Source organism: Xiphophorus maculatus, chromosome 6, assembly GCF_002775205.1.
Source record: "Xiphophorus maculatus strain JP 163 A chromosome 6, X_maculatus-5.0-male, whole genome shotgun sequence".
Taxonomy (NCBI): domain Eukaryota; kingdom Metazoa; phylum Chordata; class Actinopteri; order Cyprinodontiformes; family Poeciliidae; genus Xiphophorus; species Xiphophorus maculatus.
In genome coordinates, this window is record NC_036448.1 from 29,518,487 (window position 1) to 29,539,413 (window position 20,927).

General features: G+C 38.7%; 1 protein-coding gene across 1 annotated transcript in view; it reads left to right on the forward strand.

Moving 5' to 3' along the window:
• The first annotated feature begins 9,234 nt into the window (after nucleotides 1–9,234).
• The window catches only part of LOC102226095, a 42,260-nt gene continuing 30,567 nt past the window's right edge, over nucleotides 9,235–20,927 (forward strand). Inside the window, exons 1-3 of the mRNA XM_023335404.1 lie at nucleotides 9,235–9,585; nucleotides 17,199–17,313; nucleotides 17,490–17,630. Coding sequence (XP_023191172.1) covers nucleotides 9,235–9,585; nucleotides 17,199–17,313; nucleotides 17,490–17,630 — 607 coding nt within the window. The remainder of the gene's footprint in view (nucleotides 9,586–17,198; nucleotides 17,314–17,489; nucleotides 17,631–20,927) is intronic.

Genomic DNA, 20,927 nt, shown 5'->3' on the forward strand with positions numbered 1-20,927 from the left:
TTTCCCTCTGAATCCATCATCAAGCTGAACCGGGTCCATCAGAGGATCCATGGCCTGCAGGTCAAAGTTCATTCTGTAAAATGATAAAATATGTTTATTATAGCAGCCGAGTTTAACTGAACTGTTAAAGGTGTTTTTATACTTTGTGTTCAGCTGCACATATTTGATCAAGATTTGAGATAAACGGATTTAAGAAAGAACACATGGTCCATTATTACATATAATTGTAACATTGTTAAAAAAAGACTGAAGGACTTGAAGCCAAGTTTCAGACTTGGGACTCGACTCAGGACTTGAGGATAAAGACTCGGTCCCACGTCTGGCATTCTGTCTGCCTGGTGATGGATCATAGTTTGGAGCTCTTGGTTGAGATGTTGTGGTCGAACCACCTGCTGATGGACTGAGAAGATTCAGAAACAGATCAAGGAAATGATGACAACAAAACCGTCGCCGCATTAAAAGCTCCACTCAAGAAAAACATGATCAAGTATTTGAAAGGTAGGATCTCTGATCTGAGGAACGGCAACCGGAACAGAAACACAGGAACGCTGCAGGTATTCTGCTGATCATTTATTGGTGCCAGTTTTTAAAGTGTAGATTTCATTCCTTAGACAGTTTGACCTGAAACCTGCAGCCGTCCTGCTAAGATCAGCTGCTTTATTGCTGAAGGAATAGAGATTTTCACTGACTGCCTTAAAAACTTTCTGATGCCTCCAGAAGGGAATCGATCTGCTGAAGACGTCCGTCCGTCCGTCCGTCCGTCCGTCCGTCCGTCCGTCCGTCCGTCCGTCGTTATATATATTTATTTATTCAGAAGGTTTTTGTCAGAGAGTAAATTTACTTTGTAAACATCATTGCTGTGTTTTTTTTTGTAAAACATAAAGTCTTACCAGGTATTTTTGGTCTAATTTCTCGTGTGAATGTCTTATTTTAAGTGTACTAGATTACAAGTAAGTTCATCATGAAGTAGATGTTGATTTAAGTACATAATTCCTTACTATTGATGGAAAAGGATTAGTTTCACTGGCTGATGGTTTCACTTGGATCAAGACATTTTTCTCATGTTCTAAGTTAATTAATCTGCCAGTTGAACTGCTACATTTTCATCAATATTAAGGAATTGTTCTTGAAACCAGTTCCTCTTTCTAGCTGAAAAGTTTCTTTTTAGTTAGTCTTATTTCAAGTGTGCTGAATTATTTTCTCTAGAAACTAAATGACTTGGTAAGGTTTTGTTTTTACAGTGTGATAAGCCGGAGTAGATAACGATCCTCCTCCCTTCAATCCAACCACAGCGAGTCGATATGGAAAACCTCAAACCACCTTCAGCTGCTGCTGCGCCGCTCCCATAGAGAAACAATTCAACAGTTTTTGTACGAGTGTTTCTCACCGTGTTTACGGACCACAGTGACTGAAGGCAGCCTGAACGTTTGACAAAAACCTCTGAGCTTTACGACGAGCCGCTGATGTTCAACACGAAGCTCTGATTCTTCCAATCCTTATTAAATATGTGGAACTTTGGAAACTAAATCTCTTTTCAGACAGTGGAAACATTATATTACTGACATAACCACTAAAACCCGATTGGTTGTTGCCTACATAAAAACTAAATATTACAACTTAAAACGGCTCCGTCTGCTGCAAAACAAAGATACTGAAGACTAAATGTTTCTTCTGCTCCTGGAGTCAACTAGAACTACTTTATGTAGAACAAAAGCTTCCAGCTGATTTAAACCACCAAGTCATCTCAGTGCAGGTTGGACTGGTGGCCCAGATGTGGTCAAATGTTGCCTGATGAGGTTTTAGGCAGAAAAATTACAATTTAATTCCCGTCTGTCTTTTTATCCGTCCTTTAACTAAAGTTAACTTCTCACCTCCACATTTTCTTCCCTCAACTGTTGTTCCAAAACCCAGAGACACTAAAACTCAGCCACAGCGATTCAGTTTGACCCACAGAAGACTTTTAAACATTCAAGTACAAGCTGGTTCTGTTCTTGCTGGGAGACCCAACAGAACCACTTCACCTGCCAAACCACACAGAATCTAAAGAATGTGAATCTTACAGGGCCTCAGCTGTCTCTTGAAATTTGTAAGACCAGTGAAAACTTTGACCTTCAGTGAGAATCAACCAGGTTTAAAGTCCAGATTCACAGGAACCAAATGATCCGAAGGAAAAGAAAAGCTCCATACTTCCAAAGTCCAACCACATGGACAGACGAGGAGCAACGGCAGAGTCCAAGTTGAGTCTAAAGTCTTTCCCTGGTTCAACAGGCTGTTTCAGCATCACAAGAAGAGGAAATGTCAAAGACCAGACAACCTGATCTTATTCTGTCTTCTGCCTAAAGGCTTGAGCTGATGAACTGACCCTCATCTTCACTCTGATGTTTCTGATGTTCCCTCCTGCTGTCAGACAGCAGCTGTGATTCCTGCAGTCTATGATCCTGAAGTTTTTTGAGAGCACTTGAGGCCTCTGAAGAACTTCACAGGTTGCTGAAGACCCTGCAGTTTGCTTACAGTTGAGATTATGCAGCCAGCTACTGTATTGATGAATCAGGGATTACACAGGATCCTTTCTGTGGACTTGCAGGACCTTACTTCAGGTAAGGTAACCCCTGAGGAAACTAAACACCACAACAGACACCAACAGCCCAGAGACTGCAACTTCTGAGCCAGCAGAGACTCCAGTACAAATCCAAACCAGTCGTCTCTGATGTGATGGTGCCACATCCAGCTATGGTCACTCACAAACCAACGTGGTTCTCTACAGTGCAGACTGGCTCTGTCTCTCCTACATGGTTGCAGAAACTCCTCAGTAAGACGGTAGAATCCTTTCCGCGATGATCCCAGTGATACGGAGGCTGCAGAATGTCCTGGAAAAGTGACACCATCAGCATCAAATGGTTCAAATGTTCTTCAAAATGTCTGCAACCATTTGGCTCCATGGGGATTTAAGTTTGAAACCTTGAGATGTTTCTTGGCACGGCGTCCAGAAGCCTGACTGGACTCCAGCCCCAGCGCTGGAGTCCAGCTGCCTGGACTTCACAGACCGCCTGCTGAAGGTTGGAGACTCTGGACAGCTGCCTGGAGAATCTACTCAAACCATCAGAACCTTTTCCTCACCTGGAAGTGAAAAGGTTTGTTTGAATTGTTTGTTGGAGCCCAGGATTGATGGTTCTGAAACCAGGTCCCAGAGTGGATACATTTCAAAATGTTGTTTCCTGTTTGCATGTGTGCATGAAATCCATGCCTCTTTTTTATTTTTAAGCACAAACTTCATAGCTCCGTCTGTGTTGTGCTTTCACCGTACTCTGAAATTACACGGGGCAGTTTGGTGTGTGTTTTCTCATTCTGTAGCAGCGCTACAGCGCCCCCGAGTGGCCTGGCATACCTACTACACCATTTTCTGCAGCGTTGCTCCCCGTTTTGTGGATGCTCATTTTTGTTCTTACAAATTCTCCATGTTTCTCTGTGTGGACGAGGCCTTAAACAGGAATGTTGACCGTTTTTTCCCTGCGTTTACACAGAAAATGTTTATTTTCATGTTCACAGAGAAAGCTCATATTTGTGAAATCGCTGATGCACCTCTATCCTGACCTTTAACCCCGAAGACGTCACACAAACGACAACGATGATGTCCAAGGTTTCCCCCAGAGAACCTGCTAACCCCGCTGGCTGGGCGCTCAGTCCTTCATCCAGCCGGGTTTGAGTTTAAAAATGTTTAAAGTTGACAGGAAATTTTAAAATATCACTTGATTATGTGTTATTGAAAGATTAATATCTGAACAGCAGCTTAAAAAATGTAAACATTAAAAAAAATGAAATGAGCAATGCTAAGCCTGGTGTAGCTCAAGTAAAGCCTGGTGGGCTGCCAGGCTGAAAACTCACTGGAGGAAACCCTGATGAATTGGTACAGCAGCAAAAACCTCTACAAACCTTCAGTTATGGTTTTGTTTAGTATTTTTATTTCAGTGTTGCGTTTATCCCTGACCTGTGTAGCGCCACTTACAGGCCTGGTGGAGGAACTGCAGCAGTTCGGTGCTGATTGAAGCCGGTTCTGTAATCGGTTCTGTTGATGATCAGATCTGACCCACAGCGTGTGGATCAGATCTTTTCCCCTGAATATGTAATTATTCCTAATAAGTTTAGAGATAAATCAGTTTTGATTATTTGGATGTTTAGTTTGTAAACAGCCAAAGCAAAAAACTCACAGACATAAATATTCTGGTAGAGATGAAAATGTAAACTTTGTTTCATGTTCAGTATTGATAGATTTTTTACATGATGATGGAGGAAAAGCAGCAGAACGGTTTCAGTCTGGTGGCTTCAGCTGGTTTCCTGCTGCAGGTTTTTGTTGCAGGGTTTTTCACCGTGTTAACTGGGGTACCACTCTGACTGAACCTGCACACACAGCGCAACAAAAACCTCCAGGCTCTCCTGATCCACCTGGAAAACCCTTAAAACCCCCCATGGAGACCCAAACAACCGGAACCAAGCTGGGTTTCAGGTCACTTCTCTACAGGCTCTTTTATAAAGAAAACCTGAAACTTTCCTTCACTTTTCTTCGGCTCACATTTCTGCTCTGCTGCTGATCCAAGTCCTGTCAGCGTGAAATCCTCCCTTTAAAATCCTAACAAAATCTCCTTCAATGCTCCAGTTTCATAACTGCACCGTTGGAGGTGGAAGTGGATTTTCCTCCTGGTTCTTCTCCTCTGAAGATGTTTTCAGCTCTCAGGTTTTTGTGTGAGGCCGTCGCATTGTGATGCACTGACGTTCGGAAAGCCCATCCGACTCACCGTCTTTCCTAAAGGTAAGAAAAAACTCTTCAGAAATACAAACCTTTACTGCATTGATGCAAATTTAGATTCAAACTTTAATGTTTTATCTTCCAAATGCATAAATGAGCCGAGGAGGAAAATCTGAGCTGCAGTGAATTTGACTCGTTTCTCTGTAAATCGAGCAAAACGAACCGATGGAGACAGAAAAGTTCTGATTTATTTAGGAAGTTTAAACGAACCCAAACTTTAACAACATCATAGTTTTAAAAACATATTTATGTTGTGATGTGATGAATAAATCCTCACCTTAACTTATTAAATGTTTTCTTTAAGAAATAAAGGTTTTTGTTTTCAGTATCCAAAATTAAATTGATTAAAAATCGTTGGAATTAAAGTATCAGTGTGAAAATATTGAAAAATAAACCTATAAATTAATCTTTGAATGTTGTAGAAACTGTTGATTTTGACTCTTTGATCTGAGAAAAATGTTGATTTGGTTTATTGGAATAATTGAGATGAATAATCAGAAATGTGCTAAAAATAAAAATGTTGAATCTGCATTAAAATGATAAATGTTTGCTCACAGTAGAGATGAAATTATCCAGGAACAAAAACTTAAACCTGAACTGCATCAAAAAACAAACAAATTACAGAATAATTTTAATCAATTTACTTTCTAAAAAATAAAACAAAGACTTTTAAATATAATAAAGTGTGTAATATAATATCTAAACCAGGATTTCACCGTCAACCTTTAAAATGGTTTAGAACATAAAAGTTCATCAGAGAGAAAAATATCTGAAAACGTAATATTTATAAAACTTCATAAAGTGGAAGAAATAAATTAATGCCAATATTTAATATCTTAGTTAAAGCAAAGAAGAGACTAAAAGAAGGAAAACTGTTTTTATTCACGTTTGTCAGAATATTAATTCAATCTTCATCATGGAGCCAGAAAACGGTGAAAATGATGATTTTAACGTTTAAAGTATTAAATCAGAGTCATTTTATAATTAACTGGCTTTCATGGCATTTTGTCCAAACCTGAAAATGATCAACTATTGAATTATGAAAGTTTATTTTAATAACTTTATTGAAATTCCCTGCAGTGTTTTTAAGTCCAGTCTGAAGTTTTTATGGTTTCTGTTTAATGTTTGACCCGGTTCTGGTTCCCCTCAGACGATTCCCCCGTCAGTCCGACCCTCTTCCTCCTCGGTCGCCTGCAGCCCGCCGGTTCCTCCCAGGACGTCGGGTCCCAGTCGGGTCCAGATGTCTGTCTGGCCGCAGGTTTCCGTCCGAACGGGGACGACATGGTTCTGGAAACGACGGTGGGTCCGGTCCCGGTGAAAACGAATCCAGCCCGCCTGTCGGCAACCACCAAGACCTACTATTACCCCGGCTTCAGCAACGGCACCATCAGCTCCTGCAGGCTGGGCCAAACCACGTCCAGCGGCGGCCAAACCACGTCCAGCGGCGGCCAAACCACGTCCAGCGGCGAGAAAGCAGGTATGAAACACCTGGAGGCAGAATTCAGGTTCTGGTTCTGATCAGGAGGTTCTGGACGACATTCGGGAGTTTTTACCTCTGATTGTCTCTCAAACAGGTGATCAAGCTGACAGGATTTATCCAGGTAAGTAAACACACACCTGAACACACACCTGAACACACACCTGAACTCACACCTGAACTCACACCTGAACTCACACCTGAACACACACCTGAACACACACCTGAACACACACCTGAACACACACCTGAACACACACCTGAACACACACCTGAACTCACACCTGAACTCTCTCCTGTTTTAATGATGTTTTTCTCTGTTTGATTCCTGGTTTCTGTCTGGAAATCCAGAGAAATCCAAGCAGAACTTCTTCGTGCTGCTGATCAGCGCCGTCCGGCTGATCTTCGCCAAAGCTGTGGCCTCCAGCGCCATCCTGACCATCAGAACCTTGATCATGTGACCCTTCTGGGCCGCCGTCCGAACCGACTGCGGGACAAAGAAACGTGTCGCGCCGGATTTTATCCTCTTAATTTGATGAAAAATAATCCAGAAGGAGAAACAGGAAGAAACTGGAGTCTAAAAGTTAAAAATCAAATTTTAGGTTTGATTTGATTAAATTGAGCAGCGACTCAAACGGAGGGAATTTTTCACCCAAATACTGAAAAACATAAACATGAACTCTCACCTGTTTTTATCAACTTAAACTTATTAATTTGTTTGATTCTTACAAAAATGCCTCAAAACAAAGTTTTCAAAAGAAAATCACCAAGAGAGAAATAAGGTTATAAACATGCTTCTGCTTATGAAATATAAGTTTTTATCTTTTTGTCTTCACTTAAACATAAAATTCAGAAAAATGAAGAAAGCAGTTAAATTCAATATTCTTTATGATTTGACCAGAAACGTTTAACAGGATTTTAACTTCATGACTTCAAAATAATTTCAGGCTTTAATGAAAGAAAAGTTCAGAATGTTAGAATATTTTCTTAACAATCATTTTGACTGAATCCTTTATTTTTCTGGTAGTTTTGCTTCAGTTCAGTCTCTGATCTGCTGATTGTTTGTTGGATTTGAGCAGGTTGGTGATGAGTGTGTCAGACAGCAGGCGTCCCTCAGGGCGCCGCTCTCAGACGCTTTGTTCTTTCTTTGATTGAATCTTGTTGAAACTCCAGCAGAGGCTGATGAACTCCATGTTGTTCATCGATTTCCTCCTGAATTTGACCTGAACGTCTCCAGCCTGTGTCAGTTTGATCGGTTGGAACCGCATTTCAACAGGAAGCTGAAGCTGCAGATAAAATCAGTGAGAAACTAAACGGCAGCAGCAGGTCGGTTTCACCTCGGCAGGAAACGGTTCAACATCAGCTTCCTCTTTCTGATTCATGTTTTACTTCTTGACAGCTTCAATAAAAACCTAAAAAAACAAACTGCTTCACTGTTTTATATTTTAATGAATAGAAATAAATTTAATAAATGAAACAGAAAAACCAGCCAGGCTGGAGAAACCTGCAAAAAACAACCAGAAGAATTTAAACTTTTATATTCAGGTTAAAAAACCTTGTTCTGCTTTTAGATTATCCTCCATCATTTCCTCATGACTGGATGAAAATGGATTTAGTTTTGATCAAAAAGAAGAGTAGGTCACACCGAGGTCACCATCAGGTCACACTGAGGTCACCATCAGGTCACACCGAGGTCACCATCAGGTCACACTGAGGTCACCATCAGGTCACACTGAGGTCATCATCAGGTCACACCGAGGTCACCATCAGGTCACACTGAAGTCACCATCAGGTCACACCGAGGTCACCATCAGGTCACACCGAGGTCACCATCAGGTCACACTGAGGTCACCATCAGGTCACACTGAGGTCACCATCAGGTCACACCAAGGTCACCATCAGGTCACACCGAGGTTCAGGTCTAAGGAAGGGAACCAAGAATCACTTCTCTCCATGAACCAGTTCTTCAGTTCTTCAGTTCTCCTGATTCTGCTTGTTGGTTCCAACATCATGACGGCGTTTTGCCCCGTTAGGTTAGAACATTTCCAAGATGGCGTCTGGCCACAGACGCTCCAAAGTAAAGTTGCGTTTCAGTAACAAGACGTTTCCAGGGCAACTGCAACATGTGCAGAGCCTCAGTCACAATGAAAGGAGGAAAAACCTTCAACATCCTCAGACGTTTGACCACAGCCTGCAGTGATGTTCTGTCGGGTCAGGCAGCTGAGGCAGAACCTCACCTGGTCCTCAGGTGAAGGTAAACACACGGGACGTAAAGTAGATGCTAACAGCGATGAGAGAAAATCAATTCTCCACCTGAAGTTAATAGAGAAATGTTTTTTTATTGGTCAAAGTTTCTAAATTCACAGATTGTCTGTTGAAAGGCCAGGATGAGGCAGTGCTGTGCCTCACCTCTAGGGGCGCTGTGTCACTGAATGAAGCAGGCAAGTGGTTCATGTCTGTCTTCATGTCACCAATGTTCTTGTTTAATTACGTTTCTACTTTAACGTTCCACAGTCTGACATGTTTAATAATGTTGGACACATTTAGTCTTTCTGATCGGCCATAACTGCCTGAGGCAGGAAGTACCGTGCCTCGCTGACAGGGGGCAGTGCTGAGCCTCAGACACAACGAGCAGCATCTGCTCTTCTTCTACGCATTGAAACGGTTGATAGCAGACGGATCAGAACCGCTTCATGCCGCTCTGTCTGGCAGCAGATGTTTGAAAATGAGAAACGTTTATTTTTGCAACAGGATGGAAGGAAAACATAGAAAACAAAATTATTCAGATTTTAATTCTAATCAGAGAAGAAATCAGCCAAACAAAACATTCAAAGAATTTCAAAAAATGTGACCTTATTAAATATTTCATCTTTCTTGCTATTATATGACCTCACACTAGTTATGGTCAAAATTAAAATATAGCTTCTGTTGGATTTTGGATTTGTACATCAAACTGATGGAGTCTGCAGCCTGGAGGTCGTCTGAAAGGGATGTGGAGTGGTTGCTTAGCAACAGTGATGGAGTGTTGGAGTGGTTGCTTAGCAACAGTGATGGAGTGTCGGAGTGGTTGCTTAGCAACAGTGATGGAGTGTTGGAGTGGTTGCTTAGCAACAGTGATGAAGTGTTGGAGTCGTTGCTTAGCAACAGTGATGGAGTGTTGGAGTGGTTGCTTAGCGACGGTGATGGAGTGTTGGAGTGGTTGCTTAGCAACGGTGAAGGAGCTTGCAGCGCCTCCTCCTGGTCCTCCTGGTTCCTGCGTCTCATTCTGACGAGGAACACCGACTGGACCGGAGCCGGAGCCACACAGGTTGGTCCAAATGTTAGAGAGTTTCTACTTTATGTTCTAAGTCGACACGCTGGTTTGGACCCAGTCTAGTTCAAAACATTTGGTGTGGAAGTTTCTGCTGCTCAGCAGTTATTGTTTTAATAATTCCAGGTTTCTGATCCAGAACAAACCGTTACCATGGAAGCTGGTTTCACCGTCTGCATACAGAACAACCGACGACCCAAATGCTGCCTTCCTGTTTTAGTCGTGTTGCTCTGGCGGTTCTGCTGCGCTGAGCCTTCTGGGTCAGAACCCCGTTGAGCAGCTGCTGTTTCGTCTCTGCAGGAGTTTTTAGGCTGCAGGTGAAGTTGGGTTCAGAACCGGGTCACATCAGTTTCCTGCCTTTCAACACAAACTGAAAGTTTCCATTCAGGACTTTTTATCTGAAGCAGAAAACAGTAAAACTGATCCTGGTTCAGGATCCAGAACCTGAGCGGACCGACGGCTCACAGGCTGCTGTCTTCACAGAAATATCTGAGTTATTAAGTTATTATTAATGAACGAGCTTTTAAAATAATGGGTCTTAGATGAACCTCTATGCAGATCATAGTTTTGTTTGGAAATGATGACTAAAGATTTACTGGTTACTTTCTGAATTTGGGTTAATGTGAGATATTCTTTAAACTTCACAGAAAACGACTCCAGATTTTAGAAACGGTTTCTGTCCTGAAACGTCCCAACCTGCAGCTGAACTAAGTCCTGAGGCAGCAACACGTCCGGTCAGACGGTGCTGGTCTGACCTGCTCCTGTTTCTCTCCATTCACTTCCAGGCCTCACCGGTCCAAAGGAGGCGGAGCCTGAGACAGCGCCGGTTTAAAGGAGGCGGAGCCTGAGAGCAGAGACCAGTCTGATAGGCTCACGACTCACTGGCGCCCCCATCAGTTCATCCTGGACAGTTTGGACTTTAACCGTGGGTTCGGTACCTCGATGTTCTGGAGAAGATATGATGCAGGTCAGTGTTTATTTTTATTTAAAATTTGATGAAAGGGTGAAGAAAAATGTCAATTTATAAACTGAAGCTTTGAACAGAATTTATGATTAATGGGAAACTTTGTTCTGAAATGATTAAAACGTTGAAACAAAAATACCTGAGTCCCAAAAATACATATAACAATATAAATGAACAAACTGTGAAGATTTGGACAAATTGAATGTTTTCAGTTTTACAGCAGCAACAGATTAAGACCAGATTAGGAGCAGATAATCCAGATTATTGGCCTCTGAAGGTTGCAGCAGTTTTTGTCGCCGTTTTTATTTGTGTGTGAATCAAGGAGCTGAAAAAATGTATTTTGGAAAAGGAACCAAACTGAGAGCAGAGAACGGTAAGAGAAAATACATCCTGATCAAACTGAACTTCAGCTCATTTTATAGATTTATTGATTATTTTTCTCAGCTTTATAGACGTTTGATGACCAGATTAGATCAGGCAGCAGGATGAATCTAGAAATGATTCAGAGAATCAAGCAGCAGTTTGAGCTTCAGGCTGAATCAACGTGTGACTCAGGGAGGAAACAACAGGATTTACTTTGGATCAGGAACCAAAGTGTCTGTAGAAACAGGTGGGATTAGATTATTTTAATAGATTATTCAAATTAGATTATTTTTATAACCTGCAGGATTATTTTAGTTCTTATTTTGGTCATTTATTGAGTTTTTTTAATGCGTTAATGATGGAAACTAAACTGTTAAAACAGCAGAAGATGAAAATCTGATAAACATTTTATTTTCCAGTAATAAACATGATTATTATAAAAGTTGAGTTTAAATGACATCAGGAGGTGAATAAAACAGAAACCGGATCGGGTTCTGGTTCCGTCGGTTTCCCTCAGCAGAGGAACTGAACTCCACACTGAAGCTGGTGAGAAGCAAACATTTGATCTGAATTCAAACTTTCAGGTGAATTATTAACGTCTGAAGATGCTCGATTAGAAAAGATGGAATATTAAAACAAACGTCAGATTTAATGAGATCAAAGAATCTGGATATTAAATCAAAGTTTCATCGTTTAATAATCAGATCAGAGAAAAAGTTAAAACTCATCAAATGGAATAAAACCAGAAAACAGAAAAACTAAGAAAATCCAAAAGATTTTTTATTATTATTACAAAAATAAAACTAAAAACATTCAAATGATTTAAATAAAGTTCTAGTTGGAATAAAAAATTATTTCATGATTGTTAAAATATTTCTGTTTGGTCCAAATATTAAAAACTGGATCCAGCAAAAAAACAAACAAACAAACAAATAAAACAGGGAGGAACCGAGGAGGTGTTGGGAGTCGGAACCGGACCGGCTGTAGAACCGGTCCGGTTCGGTCTGGTTCTGACTGAGACCCATTTGGGTTCAAATCAGACCCAGTTTGGCATAAAAACCCAGAAAGTTCTGCAGAACCTGACAGACAGAGAGAGAGAGCCAACAGAGTCCAGATGAGAACGGAGCTGCAGCAGCTTCAGAACCGGGTTTAGAACCTGAAGCTCAGATCAGCTGGTCCTCAGGTCTGAACTGGTTCCCAGTCCGGACTGGTTTTTGCTGAGCCGTGCGTCTCGGTGGGACCGCTCAGGGTCGATACAGAACCGTTTTCGGACCAGGATCCAAACTGTTTGTCCAGAACCGTGAGTAAAAATGTCCTATTACTCTGCTGCGAAGAAAAACGTAGAGAAAATAATTTTCCTTCAGATTTTTGAAGGTTTATGACTTTATTACATCAGTTAAAATATAATAAAATGTAAAAACTTTATTACATCAGTTAAAATATAATAAAATGTAAAAACTTTATTACATCAGTTAAAATATAATAAAATGTAAAAACTTTATTACATCAGTTAAAATGATCAGTTATGATGTTTGGCTGATTTTTGCTCAGGAACATAAATTTATTTATTTTGCATTAATTTAATTTATTTATTGGACCAAAGAAAAGCAGAAAATTTTTAACTGCTTTGATATTTTTGACTTTTCTGCGTTTTTAAACTCGTCTTTCAGCGTCTCTGTGAGTTTTTCATATTCATCCAGTAAATAATAAACGTTGATAATAATAATAATAATTATTCTGGTTGATGTTTTTGCTGAGCTGTGAGTCGCAGTGTGAGAGGAAACGATGACAAGCTGAGCTTTGGATCCGGAACCCGACTCCTGGTTCGGTCCGGTGAGAAAAACTGAATGTTTCAGTTTCTTCAGACAAACTGCAGATTATTAAAAAGTTTCTGTTTTTAATAATAATAATAACAGATTTAAACACAGAGAATCTGAAGAAAATGATCAACTAAACTGATTTTAGATTTTATTTAAAGAAAAAATGAAAACCTGCAGAAATTCAGAAAATTATTAAAATTATTTACATAAAATATTTTATTTTAGTTCATAAAATAGCAACAAGTTCAGCTTTTAATAAACATCCAGACATAAATCACCGTTTCATCCATCAGAACCACAACGGACTGGAGCAGCTGGTCGGTAAAAACCTGTTGAATCGGACCCGGTTCTGGTTCTGGTTCTGGTTCTGGTTCTGGAGCAGAACGACGGGTCGGATTCAGTTTAACAAATAAAAATGGATCAGAATATTAGAAAAGCGTTTCAGCAGAAAATCTTCAGGTTTTTAGATTTTAGAAAAAAATTAATTTTTCTGTGAATTTAAATTTTATCAAACTGAAACGATCAAAGTTCTGCTGCGTTTGGACCCGCTCCGTTTTTGTTCTGCTGTTTCCTGGTGTGTGAATTCTGGTTCTGCTTATGGGAACCTGCTGTTTGGACCCGGAACCCGACTCACCGTTCAGAACCGTAAGTTCTGTTCTGGACTCTGAACATTTTGATCCGATTATTTTAGCAACAGAAGCTTGAAGAACCGGTTCTGATCAGAGACCGGTTCTGTTCAGGGACCGGTCCATGATCAGAGACCGGTTCTGATCAGGGACCGGTTCTGATCAGGGACCGGTTCTGTTCAGGGACCGGTTCTGATCAGGGACCGGTTCTGTTCAGGGACCGGTTCTGATCAGGGACCGGTTCTGTTGCTTCAGAACCTCTGGATGGACCGGCCGTCAGTCTGAGGCTCTTTGGGTTTAAAGACGGGAAAATAAATTTATTACTTTAAATTTGGTGAATAAATTATGAAATTCTGAGAGTCCAAACGGGCCTGGGTTCTGGCTCTGGTTCTGGTTCTGGTTCCGGGTTTCGGGTCGGCCGTCTGTCACTGTGTGACAAGAGGAAACGACAAGATGCTCTTTGGAGACGGAGTTCTGCTGCGAGTCCAACCGGGTCAGAACTTTATTTGAATTTCCAGTAAAATGAGCCGAGCTGGTTCTGGTCGGTCGGACCGGGCTGCTCCGTGAACCGGGTCTCGGTCTGAACCCGATCAGAACCTGGGCTTGTTGGAATCATTTATGAGCAGAAACCATTTTGCTGATTCTGGTTCTGGTTCCGGACTGAGGTCCAGTTAAGGTTCTGGGTCTGACAGAATTTGGGTTTTCTATCTGAAAAATGAAACGGTTCTGAGTTTGTTCTCCTCTAGAACCTGCTGTCAGAACCGGCCCGCTTTGTGTTTTCAGCTTCTCTGAGAGGCAGAACCAGAACCGACCCGGTCGGCTGGTTTGGGTTTCTGTATGTGGCTGGGTGACGGGTTCTGGTCGGGTCCAAATCCTGTTTGGACCTGGAGCTAAACTCACCATGAACAGCGCCAGGTTCTGTTTGTGGTTCTGGAGGAACATGGACAGTTTCAGAACCAGGAGAACCGGGCCTTTTGGAGTCGATTAAATTCAGATTTTCATTCCGGTTCAGAGTCCAGCTGCTGTTTGGACCAGAACCAAAGGCCCGGTTCGGCCCGGCGGTTTTTGTTCTGAAGCTTCTTGTTGTGTGAAATCTGGAGGCGGCTATAAAGTTCTGTTCGGTTCTGGAACCAAGCTGAGCGTCGGGTCCAGTGAGTTCTGAGAATTATTGATTTTAAAGACGCTAAAAATCACAATTAAAAAATAACTTAAATCAAAACCAGCTTGTTTTTAGAACTTTTGGTTTCTGGGCAAAACCAGTTTAACCAGTGAAACCAGTTTAACCAGTTTAACCAGTGAAACCAGTTTAACCAGTGAAACCAGTAAGTTCACCAGACTGGATTTATTTAAGAAATTTATTTTTGATCTGAATTCATGTAAATATGAAGCTGAAGTTTTTTTGTAAATCAGAAAGAAAATAAATTTAAACTAAAAAACAAAATAAGTTTTAGTAAAAATAAAGAATCAAAGTTTATATTTAATCCTGGATTAAATTATTTTAGATGAGATTAAAAACTTAATCCAAGCAGCTCGTCGTGTTTCTGAGTTTCTGTCCTGAAGCTTCATGATGTGTGAAAACTGGAGCCCAGAAGCTGCTGTTTGGAACTGGAACCAGTTTAACCATCGAAACCAGTAAGAGATCAGAAAACAGGAAGTTAAAAATTAAAATGAATCAAAAAATGATCAAAACGCCGAAATATTGAAGAAAAACGAGAGAAAATAGAAAAGAACCAGGAGAGCCAGGTTCTGAAGATAGACATAAAAATCTGAAAACTTTTAACGTTAGAATTCAATTCTGGATTTAATCTGGATTATTCTGAATTTAATCTGGATTATTCTGAATTTAATCTGGATTATTCTGAATTTAATCTGGATTATCCTGGGTTTAATCTGGATTATTCTGAATTTAATCTGGATTATTCTGAATTTAATCTGGATTATTCTGAATTTAATCTGGATTATCCTGGATTTAATCTGGATTATTCTGAATTTAATCTGGATTATCCTGGGTTTAATCTGGATTATCCTGGATTTAATCTTTATTATTCTGAATTTAATCTGGATTATCCTGGATTTAATCTGGATTATTCTGAATTTAATCTGGATAATCCTGGGTTTAATCTGGATTATCCTGGATTTAATCTTTATTATTCTGAATTTAATCTGGATTATTCTGAATTTAATCTGGATTATCCTCGGTTTAATCTGGATTATTCTGGATTTAATCTGACTGGCTCTGTGACTGACAGCAGCTTCCAGAAAACCATCTTTGGAACTGGAACCAGTTTAACCAGTGAAACCAGTAAGAGATGAAAAACCTTTAAAGAAGAAAATAAAATCATCTGAAGGTATAAAAATAATAAATTATGTTTTATTGTTGCCATAAATCTAAAGTTTAATTGTAAAATTAACGTAGAAATTAAAGTTTTTGTTGGAAAAAATAATTTTAAATGTGATTTAATTTAATGAGATAAAAACATAAAATGTAGTTTTTATAAATGAAAACATTTTTACTGATGTGATGATTTATGATCGAAGATTAAAACCAGATTTTAGTTTTTGTCCTGAATCTTCCTGCTGTGTGACTGGAGGAAACGACAAGATGGTGTTTGGAACTGGAACCAGTTTAACCATCGAAACCAGTAAGAGATGAAAAACCTTTAAATAAATCATAAATTACATAAATAATTTTATTGTGATGAATAAAATATTCACTAAAATGATATTTCAGTAAAATTATCTGAATTTTAAAAATTTGTTGCAATTTAATCAAATGAAAACCAGAAATATTGATAAAATTCGGATCATGGAGGAAAAAAGTTTTAAAAAGTTTTTAGTTTTCGTCAGGAAACTTCCTGATGTGCGACTGGAAGTTCTGATAAAATCGTCTTTGGAACTGGAACCAGTTTAACCAGTGAGACCAGTAAGTGATGGAAAAAAGAAAAGAATCATAAAAATCATAAATGACATAAATTATTTTATTGTAGTAAATAATCATCTGTGAAAATAATCAGAATAATTTAAAATGTATTAAAATTATAACCTGAAAATCATATTTAATAAATATTAAATTATTATTTACTGATAAAATTCGGATCATGGAGGAAAAAAGTTTTAAAAAGTTTTTAGTTTTCGTCAGGAAACTTCCTGATGTGCGACTGGAAGTTCTGATAAAATCGTCTTTGGAACTGGAACCAGTTTAACCAGTGAGACCAGTAAGTGATGGAAAAAAGAAAAGAATCATAAAAATCATAAATGACATAAATTATTTTATTGTAGTAAATAATCATCTGTGAAAATAATCAGAATAATTTAAAATGTATTAAAATTATAACCTGAAAATCATATTTAATAAATATTAAATTATTATTTACTGATAAAATTCGGATCATGGAGGAAAAAAGTTTTAAAAAGTTTTTAGTTTTCGTCAGGAAACTTCCTGATGTGCGACTGGAAGTTCTGATAAAATCGTCTTTGGAACTGGAACCAGTTTAACCAGTGAAACCAGTAAGTTCTGATGTTGATCTTAAATATAATAATTATAATAATGTGAAATATTTCTGATTGTTTTAAAACTTTAACCTGAAGAATTTAATATTTTCAGAAATAAAATCAGAAACATTGAGATGAGAAAATAAAATTTTTCTGTTTCATGAATTTAAATTTTGATCATATTTAATAAAATGATGAAGAAAATCAAACGATTCTGTTTTGAAGTGTTTGGACGTGAAAACTGACTAACGGGTCACTGGTTCTGGAAATGACCCAGCGCTCCCAGTTCAGAACCAGTAGAACCAGTGGAGTCGTTTTCAGTCCGATGAGGCTCATCTGGGTCAGAACCTGCTGGTTCCTAAAGTTCTGGGTTTTTGGACCGGGCCGCCAGGCTGTGTGACTGGAACCAACCAGTACAAGATGTTCTTTGGACGCGGAACCAGTTTAACCATCAGAACCAGTAAGTTTGATCCAGTTTGGGTCGCACGAGTTTTAACTGGTTTTAATCAGAACCGATCGTTCTGGTCAGCGGCTCCTCAGGGTCCGATTCTGTGGTTCTGTTCGGCTCAGTCTTTTAGAATGATGGTTCTGATGGTTCTGGAGGTTCTGTTGGATCATCAGGGTTCTGCTCCTCAGCGGATCGGACCAGCTCTGAAGGTTCTGTTGGGTCCGGGCCCGGTTGGGGTTTTTGTTCTGACGGTTCTGGCTGTGTGACTTATTCCTCTGGAGGGAACCGGATTCTGTTCGGATCCGGGACCAGGCTGTCGGTGACCAGCAGTGAGTCCAGTTTTGTTCAGATTACAATCCGGATCAGAACCGGTTCCGTTTGGGTTTGGACCTTCATGATGTGTTGAAACCAGTGAGAACAGAAACTCCAGTAAAACCAGTAAAACCAGTTTGTTTGTTCTGAGAGTAAAACTAATCAGGAGAACCAGAACCAGAACCTGTTTCTGGTTCTGGTTCTGGTTCTGGTTTGTGCTGAGGAGCTGCTTGCTGTGTGACTGATGGGAGGAAGATTCTGTTTGGATCTGGAACCAGTTTAACCAGTGAAACCAGTAAGTGGAGAATCATCTGAAACCAGCTGATTTTTTCTAAATGTTAAAATTATTTGAAATAATTTTTCAGCCTCAGTGGATCAGAACCAGAACCGCTTAATAAGTTCCAATAACTGATCGATAAAGTAATTGATTATCTGTATTGCCAGTTCATGTACTGGTTCCTCCTGCTGTGTGACTGGTTCCCAGTATAAGATCTACTTTGGAACTGGGACCAGTTTGATGGTGGAAACCAGTAAGTTCAGAAATATCAATTTTATTAATCTGATGTAAAAACGATCAGAAAACCTGATAAATCCAAAATATTCAGAATTTAATCTGATTTGGTTCCAGTTTGAATCCGATTTGAATGTTTTCAAACTGGTTCATGAAAATAATCAGAACTTGAGCAGCAAATAAAAACTGATTTCATAATAAGGTCAGAAATATTTAAAATGATTTAAAAACATTTACAGTTTGTGATCAAATAACCTGAAAAAATTCATAAAATTTTATAAAAATGATTCAAGACAAAAATTTTATTAAATTAAATTTTTTACAGTTTTGCTTCTTAAAAAAATCTGAAGTTTTATAAAAAGATGAAAACATGAATATTGATAAACTGTTATAATGGGGTAACTGGTTTCAGTACTGGGAGTTCTGCAGCTCCCAGTTCATGTACTGGTTCCTCCTGCTGTGTGACTAACAACCAGTATAAGATCTACTTTGGAACTGGGACCAGTTTGATGGTGGAAACCAGTAAGTTCAGAAATATCATTTATATAAACGTTTATTTAATCATTTTAATATTTACAGTTAAATTATTAGAATCCAGAAATAAAAACGTTTAACTTTTATATTAATATTTACTGTCAACATATTTAACATAAATATTAATATTTTTATGACTGGAGGTTAAATTTAAATGATCTGTGGAGCCTGGACCAGTTTAACCAGTTTAACCAGTCTAACCAGTTTAACCAGTCTAACCAGTTTAACCAGTTTAACCAGATTAACCAGTTTATTCATTGCTAACTTTATAGGAAATAATTTATGAAATAATTTCCAGCTCAGCTGCGGTTCTGTTCGGTTCTGTTCGGTTCTGTTCGGACTGAACTGAACAGAACCGAACAGAACCAAACAGAACCGAACAGAACCAGGATCCAATTCTATTTTTAAATCAGATTTATTTAAAAATGAAAATGTCTGAAAATATAAAATGATAAAATTGAGGAGCCAGAAATATAAATTATAAATATTAATATTAATCGCAGTGAACTGTAAAACAGATTCATGTTTTAGAAAATAATAAACTCAGATTTTATTTTATTTTATTTTATTAGACTGATGATGGAAAGTTTGATTTTAAATGGTTGAACTGGTTGAACTGGTTTATGCTGGGCAGCTTCATGCTGTGTGACTGGAACCAGTGTGAACAAACTGCTGTTTGCCAGTGGAACCAGATTAACCATTGAAACCAGTAAGTAGCAGGTTATAAATATTATTTTAACAAAGATTAAACATAAAACATTTATAGAGTAAAAAAACCTGATAATTAAATATTAAACTGGTTTAAAGTCAAATTTCTGTTTCTAATTTACATCCTGAGATCAGGAAGGTTTTAGCTGGATTCTGGTTGAACTGGTTGAACTGGTTGAACTGGTTTACGTTGTGGAGCCTCATGCTGTGTGACTGATGGAACTGGGAGGAGGATGATTTTTGGAACTGGAACCAGACTAACCAGTGAAACCAGTAAGTGATGACGAGCATTAAACAAAATTTAAAATTAAAATGTTTTTAGGATTTAATTTGGTCGTTAAATTAACTTAAATTAAACTACGATCTGTCTGGTTAAACTGGTTAAACTGGTTAAACTGGTTTGCGTTGTGGAGCTTGGTGTTGTGTGACTGGTTCAGACTGGAATAAGCTGGTGTTTGCCAGTGGAACCAGATTAACCAGTGAAACCAGTAAGTAACAGAAACTTGTTTTATCTTAACATTTATTTAAAGTTTGTATAAAACTGTAAAACAGAATCTGATTTAATTTAATAAATGAAATAAACCTTTAAAGCAAAAACTCTGCAGTTCCCAAGAAAATGTTTAAATTTAAGCGAAAAATTTGATTTGATCTGGTTGAACTGGTTTATACTGGTTGAACTGGTTTATACTGGCTGAACTGGTTTATACTGGTTGAACTGGTTTATACTGGTTGAACTGGTTTGTATTGGTTGAACTGGTTTATACTGGTTGAACTGGTTTATACTGGTTGAACTGGTTTGTATTGGTTGAACTGGTTTATACTGGTTGAACTGGTTTATACTGGTTGAACTGGTTTATACTGGTTGAACTGGTTTGTATTGGTTGAACTGGTCTATACTGGTTGAACTGGTTTATACTGGTTGAACTGGTTTGTATTGGTTGAACTGGTTTATACTGGTTGAACTGGTTTATACTGGCTGAACTGGTTTATACTGGTTGAACTGGTTTATACTGGTTGAACTGGTTTGTATTGGTTGAACTGGTTTATACTGGTTGAACTGGTTTATACTGGTTGAACTGGTTTATACTGGTTGAACTGGTTTATGTTGTGGAGCTTCTTGCTGTGTGACTAATGCTAATCAAAACCAGCTGTTGTTTGCCAGTGGAACCAGTTTAACCATTGAAACCAGTAAGTAAAGAATTATAACTATAACTAAAGACATTAATACAAATAAATCTAAACATATTAATATTAATATAAATATATTAATATTTATATAAATGTTAATATTTTAAACTCGGTGGAGGAAACAGAAAAACTGATGAATGTTAAACAGTTAAACGCTGAGATCAGATTAGTATTGAGTTTGGTTTGTACTGGTTGAACTGGTTGAACTGGTTGAACTGGTTGAATTGGTTTATGTTGGGCAGCATCGTGCTGTGCGACTGGTGCTAACCAGAATAAGATGATCTTTGCCAGTGGAACCAGTTTAACCATTGAAACCAGTAAGAAATTGTTGTTTTGTATTTTAGGTAAATATCTAAATTTATATTTAATTAAT